We start from the raw sequence: 13,597 nt of genomic DNA, 5'->3' as shown, positions 1-13,597 counted from the left end.
CAAGGCATTGTAGTAAGAAAAAGGACTGTCTCATAACAAAGGTAGTTGACTGATGCATTGGGGAGTTGGATGCTATCCCTGCTTCTACGACAGAGCTCCTGTGTGGTGCTGAACAGATCTGTTAAGCTTTTTTTGGCAGTGAGGGTGGGTGGTATCACTAATTGTGTTGTTTATTTTCTGGTACCTGGGTTGAGACCTGGGGACTGATTTGCAGAAATGCTGAGCGCGCTCAGTTGCAACTGAAGTCTATGGAAGCAGTACTTTGAACATATTAAGTAGCAATGTGAGGTTGAATGCTCTGAAAAATCAGGGCCTCGGTGTTTAGAATTAGGCACCCAAAATTAGGTGGATAGTTTTCATCTTAGTCTTTTTGTGCATCAGTTCTCCATCTGTAAAATGGGGATCATAATGCTCCCTCTCCTTATAGGGGAATTGTGAAAATAAATTAATATTTGTGACGCTCTGATATGCTAGAAAATGTCACGAGGAAATTAATAATTCTGCCTTCAGAACAGAGCTTGAAGAGTGTGCAATAAATACAGACTTGGGCTACACATTGAACAATGAGAAGACAAAATAGTGAATCCTGTGCACTGAATGAGGCTTGGGTCCTGTGGAATAAATAGTATGTTATGTTCTTAAAGACAAGCATAGTTCATGCATACATGTGGGTAGAATTAAGGTTGCCTTGACAACTGTAAATCTGGAATTTTCTACCTTTGAAGTACTTGACTTTGCAACCTAAATAACTTTTCTTTTAACAGTGATGGTTTTTTATATGCAATTTGCTAGGTTTTTAAAAAGGTAAAACAATTTCTCTTATGTGCAGCTGTAATAATCTCCCCATCATGCATTATCATGAGGGTTCGGACCCTGAATCTTTGGCTCTGCAACACACACTGCTACCAGTTGAGCGACAGGCATTAATTATGTTGGCTGGCAGCAGCAGAAGTGTTTTTTTGTGGGAGTGAGGTGGGCTACTGGCACCATGTGCTGGGTAAAGTAGGTGGTCGGGGGAGCCCTGCCTGGGTCTGTGTTCCCATCTTCTTTCCAGGAAGTGTGGGGCTCCTGTCCTATGTGGAGCCCCCAGAAGAGAAGGAGATGAGAAACTGAAGGCTAACTGCATTTTGGGCTGTATAAGTAGGAGCATTGGCAGCAGATCAAGGGATGTGATCATTCCCCTCTATTTGGCATTGGTGAGGCCTCATCTGGAGTATTGTGTCCAATTTTGGGCCCCACACTACAAGAAGGATGTGGAAAAATTGGGAAGAGTCCAGCAGAGGGCAACAAAAATGATTAGGGGGCTGGAGCACATGACTTATGAGGAGATGCTGAGGGAACTGGGATTGTTTAGTCTGCAGAAGAGAAGAATGAGGGGGATTTGATAGCTGCTTTCAACTACCCGAAAGTGGGTTCCAAAGAGGATGGATCTAGACTGTTCTCAGTGGTAGTAGATGACAAAACAAGGAGTAATGGTTTCAAGTTGCATTGGGGGAGGTTTATGTTGGATATTAGGAAAAACTTTTTCACTAGAAGGGTGGTGAAGCACTGGAATGCGTTACCTAGGGAGGAGGTAGAATCTCCTTCCTTAGAGGTTTTCAAGGTCAGGTTTGACAAACCCTTGGCTGGGATGATTTAGTTGGGGATTGGTCCTGCTTTTGAGCAGGGGGTTGGACTAGATGACCTCCTGAGGTCCCTTTCAACCCTGATATTCTATGATTCTAACTGGTACCATGTGCCAGGTCTAGAAAAGGGGTTTGATCAGATGGGGTAGCCTGGTTTGGCTTGCTCTCTTCCTCCCCCACTCTACTACAGGTGTTTTGGCAGCTCCTGGGTGTTCCCAGAACAGTGTGTGGTGATGGTGCTATTGTTTAGGTGGTGGGGCAGGCCTAGCTCTTCAGGATGTTTGTACTCAGTTGTCATATTGGCAGGCTGCCAGAATTTTCCTGCACAACACGAGAGAAGGGCAATATTTAATAGTAACATTCAGCTAAACCTGAACGGAATTTCCTGGGACAAGAAAAGTCACTTCTCTAGCCTGAGGCTTTTTCCTTACTGAATTTCAAAGGCTGGCTGTTTACAATGGAGGGGTTAAGATGTTTTTAAAAAAAGGTCCCAAGAATATTTTATAATGGAAGATGTTAGGCAGTCTAAATAGAGAAGCCACTACCAGCTCTCCCTCTAAATTTTACATGCATCAAGAAGACTGTCATGCTTGAGTTTAAAATAATGCCTCTCCTCTAAATGAAGTAGCCACTGGAGACTGGATGGTTCAGGAGACTGATAATGGGATATAGAACCTTTAATCTGTAGGTTTGCTCGGTCCAGTCTAGTCCAGGGTAGGAGTGACCAAAAGTCGTTATGTCTAACAGCTGTTTAGTGATGTCAAATGAGTGATTGAGCCCTGCTTTTAGTGGAAAGGTGTTACTTGCTCAAAAACCTCAATCTTAGCGCTCTCAGCAGAGAGGCCAGAAGTTTTATGGGCATGGAGACTCAACTGTTCTTAAAATTGATGACTAGCATGGTAAAAATTGCCCAACTCGCTGAAGTGATATTCTTGAATTATGGTTAGCCCTGTGACACCTACCTTTTCCCATGCCTGTGTGCACATTAGGATGAGTGGTAGGGTGGCGGCTGTGGCACTTCTCCTCTGGAAGTACGGCAGATTTGAGTTAAACTTCCAAGCACCGTTTTAAGATCTGTGTTGTGTTCTTTCAGACTTTTAACATTCTCTTACTTAACTTTAAAAGGGAGTGTCTCTTCGTGAATCTGTTTACTTTGAAGGACTTGTTTTTGGTTAATGTGGTTCTAATTGTTGGTGAATACCAGGTGCACATGTAATACACATCACTAATTTCTAAATGCATATTTGTTTGAAAACAGGGATGTACTGAGACGACATTGATTACCTTTCTGGCTTTTTCATGCATAATAGGATGGTGCATGCTTATCATGAATATGGTATCTGGTTCCTTGTGAATGTACTGATAGATGGGAGACTGCCTCACATTTTTAGTGAATGGTATCAATTTTTTAAATTGTCAAACCTTTCCATATAAAAGCAAAAAATGATAGTGGTAGTATGAATTACTGAATTAAATCTGAATTATTCTGCGTGCTCCTGATTGTGAAATAACAGTACATTAAGACAATGTTTAAAGGCTTATTTAAAACTTTTTTTAAAAAAATCAAGAAAAGACACATTTGGTGTAAATTTTTCATATGCCTTTTGAAATGCTTCAGATGCTTAATTATTTAAGTTTTATGTGAATTGGTAGAAATGTTAATTCCTGTTATTTATTGTAAGATGATTGCACTAATTTTCTGGATGCCGCAAATTGATTTTTTTTTCCTTTTGAAGTAAAGCTGCTTCATTTCTGTAGCTTTAGGTTGTACTAAATAGATGGCAAAGAATAGCATGGTTTAAGAAGATAAATGTCAGGAACGTTTTTCTAAAGTAGACATTCAGACTTTTGGATTAATGGGAAAGAAGGTCAATAATTGCATGGATTTCAATAAGCTTGAAAAGAAATGGCATTCCTGTGGTGCTACAATGACTATTAAAACGCTGTGAAATGATTTCAAAATCCTGTTCTCAGCTTCAGTGTCTGATCCATTGTGCAAGAATGACTCAGTAGGGCTGCCAACCTTGTACATATTACAGGAGATAATTGATAAATCAACTGATTTTTTTAAGAGTATTTTTAATAGACTATGGATGAATTTCTCAAAGATAGACTTAGTTTGGCTGATTTTTGTCTTATTAAACAGGGCCCTCCAGATTTTCAGCAGCACGCTCCTGGACCTGTTCCTACCAACTTCACCCAAGCCCCAAGAATCCCTCTCCAGGACCAGTGGAGAGGCCCACCTCCACCACCTATGCCTCCACCTCCTCCGCCTCCTCCTCCTCCCCAGGAAAGAGATCCTTTCTTCATGGGAGGTAGATCATTTTAATTTTACATTCGTATACAGGGTGACCTTTTTCATCGCAAATATACCATTTGAATATTCTTCCTTTTCACATAGTATCCCCTTTTCATATGTGTGGATAGATTCATTCATAGATCTGAATGTCAGAAGGGACCATTATGATTTAGTGTGATCCTGTATTTTGTCATCTCTCAAAAAGCAGCCAAAATACATAGTCTTCAGTTTGTTACAGTTCAGATATTAAATATCAGTACCATTCCTCCATTCATCTGTGGTCATTCCCCCATTAACAGTTGTATCTATCTAGAATATTGGTGCCCTACAAATTTAACTTTCTATGAATTTTGTCCAATCTTTCAATTAATGTTAAAGTTACAACACAACAAACATGGTGTTAAGTAAATTATAAAAATTGAATAAAGTGGCTTGACTAGTTCTTTGCGTGGATTGAAAGGGTATTAGTTTTGTTTAGATTGTCAGGGCTTGCATTTCTCTGGTCCTAATTCCTGCTTGGAGTTGTTAGGTGCTTCGGCAGTAGAAATAATAAAAATAACTATTAATGCCAGCCAGTTATCAAATTGTTCTCTTTCTCCCAAGGGTCTGCACCTTCCATGCTAAGGTGGTTCTTGGCACAAGCAGGAGGAGTATCTCTCATATAACCTTGCGGAGCTGCTCTTCCAACTAAAATATTTTGTAGTTATCCCTCCCTCAAATTATCAAGTTAGTCTCCTGAAACTGAAAATGTGGCAAGACTGTATTTAAAACAAACATTTGTATTCATGAGGAGGTTGTCACTTAATTAAATGTTTTGATTTCAACAGATCCAAGATTCCCAAGTCATCATTTGTTCGAGCAACGGAGTCCCCCACCTCCACCCCACCCCCCACTCCTTAATAATACCCATCCTGTCCCTACCCAGAATCCTCTGCCTTTCAATCAACCTGGACCAGGATATAATCAACCAGGGCAGCAACCAGTATTTCCCAGAGACAGACCAGTAAGGCCAAACATTCAGCCTCAGAATCCTGCTGGAATTCTTCATTTCAGCCAACCAGGTTCAGCAAATCCACGGCCTTTCATGCAGCCCAGACAACAGTTCTTACAAAGCCCAGGACAGCCATTTCTAGGAACACATACACAGCCCAATATGCAGGTATGAATCAATGGTAAAAGGGGGCTGATAAGCACTATTTAGAACTTTTGCATTTAGAAAGCTATATTGGGATCATTGCGTTCAGCTGATGGCAACGAACTAACCAAAATGGCTATGTCTTGTTTGATGTTACAAATATGAAGTAGATTTAAGTGTAGTGCCTGTTACCATGTTACAGTGTTAGACAGTGAAGTGGATTTTCATCGCCATATCAACAACTTAGTTGTGAAACATACACCAATATAGTAAAATTATTAAAATGGCTGTGATTTCTGCTCAACTGCTTACAGCTAATGAGATTAGAAAAGTTCTTAATGACATATTTTGTTCAACAGTTCCTTACATTAATTTACTCCAGCAGAAATATGAAAGTGTCGTATTGTTCAAAAACGTCAGTTTACAGAGAGATGTGTATGTATACAAAATATAGACATTGCTGGGTTATTTCACCTCTTGTCACAGGTCTTGGGTGCCCTCTGCTGATAAAAATGAGTTGTGTGTTTTAGGGGACTAGCAGTGACAGAAATCAGCATGGCTTCTTAAAAATTAGTTTTTCTTTTAAACCATTTGTTGAAGTAGACAAACGGTTGGTATGAGGATGAAAAATACTATGCAGAGGGCCTTGAACTTTAGGGAATCTTTGTTATAGATTCACGATGTATACACTGAATTTCTTCTTAACAGTAAATATTGTACTGTAGTAATTCTTAGAAGCAAGTAGGACAATTAGATTTATTTATTGTAGTCTCATTAGTAACGTTATTTTAGATTTTTTTTCACGTTAAGAATTTGAGCCAAAATGTAAGTACAAATGTTCAGTGATCAAGTGATCTCATTACCCTGCACAGCAATCAACAATCCGCAAATACTGTCGCCCCAGGAAAGCCTAGAGCTCCTTACGTACCAGCCAAAATAACGTTGCCATACGAGAACAAATCTGATGGCTTAAGGAGCTTGTTTTCTTTAGGATTGAAAACCAAATGTGTAGAATGTCTTCTTTCTTTTTCAAATGTAAAGGGTCCCTTGCACCCTCCTCTACCGCCTCAGCCTCACCAGCAGCAACAACACCACCAGCATCACCAGCAGCAGCTCCAGCAGCAGCAGCACCAGCACCAACAGCAGCATCATCAGCATCAACATCACCATCATCTTGCCGGTCCACCACAGCCTTTGATTCCCATTACCCAGCCACAGTTCAGACCTCATTTGCAGACTTCACAGCAACAGTCAAATAACAATAGAATGCAGTGCCAACAGCGGCAGGGTCCAATGAATCCAAGACATGTAAGTATCAGTAAATACTGGCATACATCAGTGTTTCCTCGTTTTTGTGTGTGTGTGTAAAGATTGTGTATCTGAGCTCAAGTTTAAAACCTTTGAGCATAGTTTTTCACTCCTATTCCTTCTCCTCTTACTCTGTCCCCTTCATTCACTCATTCTCTCCTCTGTCCTTCCTCATTTATTCAATATCCTATATTTATAACCACTTCCCCTCCACCTCTGTCTCCCCCTTGAGTTATTGTCTTTCCCTCTTCCCCTCCTCTTCTCACTCACTGTGTGAAAGAAAGAGGTAGACAGACACACTGCCCTCTCATGCGAAGAAGCTAGAGATCAAGGGTGGAATAGTGGGGAGGGTTGTATGGTCAAGTGTAAAGCTGTGATTGGGGTTGGGGAGCTCAGTGCTTCAGCAATGGGGCATCTGTGCTTGAAGGCCTCTCCATAGCACTGCTGACTAGGCTTCCTGGTGCCCCATGAAGCAGTGCCATGGGGGATCCCTTGTTACTCTGACTGCTCCAATTCAGAGAAGCTTTGCCCCGTTTCCTTCTGTCCCTCCTCCCCTCCACCATTCACTTGGTTGGTGGGGGATCCAAGGCATCGTACCTTGACTAATCTGGACATAGTTCAGAGCAGTTATTCTGATCAGACAGTCACTCTCTGGGTTTATTTTAGAAGTGGTGTATATGCGAGAGAAGTCTTAAGTTTTGCTGTTTAAAGAAACCTAAAGATATGTGATAGAACTGAGAACATTTCAGAAGGAGGGCACTTTTAAACACTTACTCCTCAAAAGTTAGTAGCCATCTACTAAAAAGCTATATTGAAAATGCAATTGTCCTCTGAAGAGTCAGTGCCAATTTTTGAGACTAAATGTTAGTCCTGCTTGAAGTGGAAATCTAAACATAACCTGAACTCTGAAATGGCTACCAAGACCTCCATATTATATATATGTTGTCTTTTTGCCTCTGTCAGAGTACACCAACACAGAACATTGTCAAGCGTCCGAATCAGCAGCTACAGTCAACTGCTTCAAGAAATAGCAACCTGCGCGAATTACCAATAGCACCTTCGCATGCTATTGAGATTAGTAACAACCAGCGAACCGCTGCACCTGCTGCGCAGGTGAAACCCATTACCAGCACAACACCTGCTACAAGATCTGTAGTTGGTGTTGGGAACCCCCATGGAAGGACTGAAATGAAAGCTAGAGCAGTCGTGCCAGTGGTCCAAACTAAAGCAGAAGTAAAATCTGAACCAGAGGTAAGGGAGATTTTCCATTAATTTTAAATGGCTGTTTGTACTACATGCATTTCTATTTCTTAATGTAACCAGTTGCCTTATAGGTACAGATGAGGAATAGCTGCAAAACATACCAGTATGGCACTGCCTGGTAGTAACAGTTAAAGCATTGGATAATCTATTTATCTTTTTTTAAAGAATAACTTTATACATTTGCTAGTCTGATTTGTGGAGTATAAACTCACCTATAGGCACCTCTGTGCTACACTTCGTTGCCACTAGGCGTCCCACTTCCAGATTGCAGACTCTCCTCATAGTGTTTTCAGAAGGGGAGAAGGGGATTAGCTGCAAGCTCCTCCCAGGAGAGGGGTCCAGGTCTTGAAGGTTGGAAGGGATGGGTGAGTCAATTTTGGAAGGTAAGGGAGCTACTCGTACAAAAGTTGGGGACAGGTAACCTACTTGATTAGGGGCACCCTGCTTTGGTATATGATGTTGTTAAAGTAGGAACAGCTACTTAATAGGAAAGGAAGAGAAGAGTGGGGAGGACACTGAGCAGGAATGAATTGGACATAGAGTTGCTTCAGAGGTGGTATGGGCAGGACATTGCTGACCTGCAATCCGTTGGTGGAGTTAAGTGTCTTAGAACCACAGCGAGTGACGTGGAACTAAAGGAGGCTGGAGTAGGGCTAGCAGCAGCAGGGCTTCTCTTCCCTTGCCTCAGGTCCTGCAGCTTCCCATATCCGACTAAGAGGCTTCTGGGTCCAACCAGCTCCCTGCTGCTTAGTATGAGAACTGCTATACTAGGTCAGACCAGTCGTCCATCCAGCCCAGTATCCTGTCTCTGACAGTGGCCAGTACCAGAGCTTAAGGGGAGTGAACAGAACAGAGCATTATTGGAGAGCTCCATTCCTGTCTTCCCCTCCTGGCTTCTGGCATTTAGAGGTTTAGGGTCACCCAGAGCATGGGGTTGCATCCCTGGCCATCTTAGCTAATAGCCCTTGATGGACCTGTCCTCCGTGAACTTGTCTAGTTCTTTTTTGGCTATTACAATATCCCATAGCACCAGATACCACTCTCTCAGCAATACCTATCCCAATCTAATACATTCTCTTCCAAACTGGTTCCCTACTGCTCAGCACTTCCTCCCCATTCTTGTGAATAAGACAGCCACCAGATCCCTTCCTTCCTCTTCTTTTCCACTTTCTGGTCTCTGAAATGAGACCCAAATGACTTCCAAACACAGCTTCCCCAGCCCAGCCAATCTCCTCCAGGTCCTGGAGTCCTCATGATAAGCTGCAGCTGAGCCATCCCCTCAGGCAGCTCTTCTGCTGATGGAGTGGATACTTGCCCTACATCTCATCTGGAGGAAATATAAAATATTTTGTTTTTATTATTCTCCATTTTGAAAAAAGTTGCTATTTAATTTGCCAGGACCCCCCAAGAGTGTGAGGTATAGCTGTACTCTGAACCTCACTCAGGTCTTGATCCTGAATGCTGCTGTGTGTGGATCCTTACCCCTGTATGGAACCCCATGGAAACCTGTGGGACTCCCCATGGCCACGGGGAGTCCTCTTTTGTGTGGAGCAGTTTGCAGGATTGGGCCCTTAATGTTGAACGCTGTGAGACGCTGTATCTACATGTATCTACAAATCCAGACTCCAGCGAGAAACTGCTGAATTGGAATTCATTTGCAAATTGGATACTATTAATTTAGGCTTAAATAGAGACTGGGAGTGTGGCTAAGTCATTATGCAAGGTAGCCTATTTCCCCTTGTTTTTTCCTCCCCCCCCCACCCCCCGACGTTCTGGTTAAACATGGATTTATGCTGGAAATGGCCCACCTTGATTACCATACACATTGTAAGGAGAGTGGTCAGTTTGGATGAGCTATTACCAGCAGGAGAGTGAGTGTGTGTGTGGGGGGTGGGGGGGGTGAGAGAACCTGGATTTGTGCTGGAAATGGCCCACCTTGATTTTCATACACATTGTAAGGAGAGTGGTCACTTTGGATGGGCTATTACCAGCAGGAGAGTGAGTTTGTGTGTGGGGGGGGGGCGGAGGGTGAGAAAACCTGGATTTGTGCTGGAAATGGCCCAACTTGATTATCATACACATTGTAAGGAGAGTGATCACTTTAGATAAGCTATTACCAGCAGGAGAGTGGGGTGGGAGGAGGTATTTTTTCATGGTCTCTGTGTATATAATGTCTTCTGCAGTTTCCACAGTATGCATCCGATGAAGTGAGCTGTAGCTCACGAAAGCTTATGCTCAAATAAATTGGTTAGTCTCTAAGGTGCCACAAGTACTCCTTTTCTTTTTGCAAATACAGACTAACACGGCTGTTAACGCTGAAACCTGTATCTACATGATGGTTAAATGACTATTGCAATTTTCAAATGTCAAGTAATCCCAAGCAGAATCCTTCATGTTAAGTTAGCTATGAACCCCTCTGTCTCAAACACCAGGTTTCTTTCAAGAACTTCTTCTTTTAAGTTGCTGGTGATTAGCTCCTCCTCTTTTTCTTGAATTAGTTATGACCATCTCTCATTTCCACAAATGAAACATGAAGGAAACATGCAGTTATCAGTATTTAACTTCCTGTGCACTCATTCATCATCAGGAATAAAACCCCTTGGTTCAACTTTTCAAGAGGTCACTTGTTTAACTTTGCTCTTTAGTTTCAGCAGATGCTAAAGGATTTTTTCCCTCCCCCCCTTTGTTATCAGTTCCTCATAAAAGAATCTAAAAGTATCAGAAAATAAACAGAAATTGAAAAATTTTGAAAAATGTTTGTTTTAAGCTATTTAGGACAATTGGAATGTTAGAACTCAGACCTGGGGAGATGAATTAATAATCGGAGGGTAGGTGAAGCCATCAAAGCTGCATTTTAAATGTATCATATTCTAAAACTTATAATCGGGATATTACTGCCAACTGTATATATAAGCATCTTGCAAAACTTCAGTCTTCTGCGCCAAGTAATTACTTCTAAAGAACTCTAAACTCTATTATAATCAGTCATCACTATAAAGAGCAGAGAAATGAATTTTGTGGATGGGCTGGCAGTATATGAAATAAAGGAGCCTCATTAATTTGTGAAGTGCCCAAAGAAAAGTTTTCTTTGCCTCTGTGAAAATAAAGCATTAACTTCTCTCCATAAACCTTTCCCTTAAGATGGGAAAACAAGCTGATAACTTCCTGTTCTATGTGGTCATTTTTGGTCTCTTTCCGATTTGTATAGGCTTTGGTTTCCAGATTTAGGAGTGTTTTCCTCCTATTTTGTTTGAAGGTTATTTGATTAGAGGACTTTTGTCATCATTTCTTTTTCCCAGTTCATCCTGTTAATTTCCTGTTAAAGAGAGAAAAAGACTGGAGGAGGACAGTACACTTCTTCAAAAGCAACATCATATCTCATTCTTTTTCATTCTCTGTTTTTTGGTACAAGTAAGGTGTTTCAGGACCTGCATCCTGTGGGATGCACCCACCTCTTCAGAGGCTCAGAGCCTGTCATCAAGGCTGTCATCAGGAACCTGAAGTTCATTTCAGATCTTTGGGTTATAGCTCATCAAGCGTCAGACTGTCAGCATTTTGATTTGGGGTAAATTTGAATTTAAAACATAGGCATGAAAGTCAAATCATCTGGGTTCTGTTCCCATCTCTGACACATACTTGCCTTTTTTCTTTGGACAAATTACCTAACCTCTCTGTGCCTCATCCTCCATCAGTATAAAGGGAATAATAGTACTTTGAGTGATTGTACACATGATTTCACTCATGGTGTTCATTCACGTGAAATTGTATTTTTCTGGCTATCAGTGTCCATTGGGGCTGCTCCTGTGCCCTCTTCAACCCACCCAAGGTCATAAAAGGCAGAGCAGGCCCCACCATCATTCAGTTCCTTCTTATTGCTGGTGTGCAGTGTTCTCCTGCTTCTCTGCGATGCTGTTACAGTTAGTGTTAATGACTAGTTAGTATAGTTGTTAGGTAGTTAATTACTTTTCGTTTGCCCATTGGTATTAAAAAGAGCATTTTTACTAATTCTTTATAGACAGTAGGCTCTGAGTGCCCTCCTCGGTACTCTGACTTGAGGTGGTATGGCAGAAATTGAATCTCTGGTTTGACATGCCCCTCTTGTGTTGGGCATTCTTAAGTGCCTTCTTTATTTAGACAGGGGGCATATCCCTAACTGTTGATTCTTCTGCCACTCTCTTTCCAAGTGGACTCAGAAGCTAAGGGATGCCTACCTAAAGTTATCCTAGAGCACTCCATGAAAGCCTATTCAGAGAAGGAGTATGTAGTGAAGGTTCACCCCTCTCTCCGTTCCTGCTCAACAAGTGCCCCAACAAGCTGTTGTTCCTTCCCAAACTCCATGACTAAGATGTCTAAGAGTCAGCGGTTGTTGACTTCAAAAAAGGATAGAAAGGAACCATGCTCCAGAGACAAGACATCGGTCTCCCTCCGTGGGACCCTTGGAACAGAGATGCAAGAATCAACATATTACACTGTGTCAAGCTCTGCATTCAAAGGGCAGCAAATGGCCTAAGATGGGTGCCTCTGGAGCTTCATTACCAGGTATGAAAAAAGTGCCTGCAGTACTAGCTAAATCTGCTGCCCTCCTTCAGCACCAATTCTTGTACTCTTGGTATGCAGCTCCCACATTACTAGCCTTTTTGGTGCCGTGGCCTATTCATCACCAAGTGACACATCTGTGAGCCAGTGCCAGAGTCTTCCTTGTTGGAGCGTACAATCTCAAAATTCTAACTAAGCCTTCAGTCACTGAAATCATGGTACCGCATAGAGCTGCTGAGCATTGGGTGTCACCTACTTTTCCTGCTCAGAGTGGGTCTCTTCCATCTCACAGGATCCTAGAGCTTGAGAGCCAGCCTGAGCCCTAACTTCGACGCTGCAATTAAACAGCCCTTTAGCTCGAGCCCCGCAAACCCAAATCAGCTGGCATGAGCTAGCCACAGGTTTTTAATTGCAGTGCAGGCATAACCCAGGAGATTTGATCTGTTCAGCAGAAAAGTCTGCTCCTCTGCCAGTCTCCAGATGTACAGAGTCATTTTGCTGGAAGAATCTAGTAATTGGCAATCTACACTGGGACACATTGTCTTAGTTTATAGAAAGACTCATGCAGGGCCATGGAAGAATTAAGGTCCATTGTGCTAGAGGGGAATCTGATAGCTGGCATTTCCCAGCTGGCTGCTTTTGAATGTATCTGGTGTACCTACATACATGATCACATTTGTGGTGATGCAAAGAGCCTCCTGTGATCAGGAATACCCAGGTAGGTCCAAACTATGGTAGAGGATCTTCCATTTGAGGACTGCAACCTCTTAAATTCCAAGACAGCCGACTCCTCTGCTGGTACACTCCAGCCCCAATGAGAAGGCAAGCCAGAGTTCAAACCTTGTCCAGATAGTGTCCTCCTGCTAAATACAATTATAACCGATGCAGGCATTGGAGCCACTAGCAGAGAAGCAGAGGCCCAATGTAGACATCCCACCACTTCTTCAGATACAGTGCACTTGACATCTTCCTCTTGACAGGAGGCTTCATGCCACAGTTGAAAGTCTGGCAGAACCTTTGGAGAATCTCTGCCCTCAGCCTCCTGCTGGCAACTGCCTTTTCTTCAAGAAGCTTGGAGTAGGATCACCACAGCTGAGAGATTGTCAGCACTGGGTATTATGTACAATTCCAGTTCCTTCCTACCTTCTCTCCCATCTTCCCCATTCACACCTCTCATGAGATACTGTTGAAGAAAGAGATGGACCTGTCCTGCATCTTTGAGGAGCAGAAAAGGTACCCTTAGAGTTCAGGGCAGGGGGCTTCGTTCCTGTTATTTTCTCGTCCCAAAGAAGGGGGCTTGAGGGCCTATTCTGAACCTTGATATCTCAAGAGCATACATCCAGCTCACAGGAAATTCATCACGTTCTTAGTAGGAACATCTCACTAACAGTACAGGATCCTGCCCATTGGACTTCCCACAGTACCAAGGTG

At 42.5% G+C, this 13,597-nt stretch overlaps 1 protein-coding gene across 3 annotated transcripts in view; it reads left to right on the top strand.

The window, feature by feature from the left end:
- The window catches only part of RBM33 (RNA binding motif protein 33), a 145,473-nt gene that overhangs the window by 75,720 nt on the left and 56,156 nt on the right, over nt 1-13,597 (top strand). For all 3 annotated transcript variants that reach the window (XM_048837598.2, XM_048837597.2, XM_048837599.2), the window contains exons 11-14: nt 3,772-3,940; nt 4,752-5,083; nt 6,101-6,367; nt 7,331-7,618. In XM_048837598.2, coding sequence (XP_048693555.2) covers nt 3,772-3,940; nt 4,752-5,083; nt 6,101-6,367; nt 7,331-7,618 — 1,056 coding nt within the window. The remainder of the gene's footprint in view (nt 1-3,771; nt 3,941-4,751; nt 5,084-6,100; nt 6,368-7,330; nt 7,619-13,597) is intronic.

The sequence above is a fragment of the Caretta caretta genome, chromosome 2, assembly GCF_965140235.1.
Source record: "Caretta caretta isolate rCarCar2 chromosome 2, rCarCar1.hap1, whole genome shotgun sequence".
NCBI classification, from domain to species: domain Eukaryota; kingdom Metazoa; phylum Chordata; order Testudines; family Cheloniidae; genus Caretta; species Caretta caretta.
This window is presented reverse-complemented; position numbering and strand designations above follow the sequence as displayed.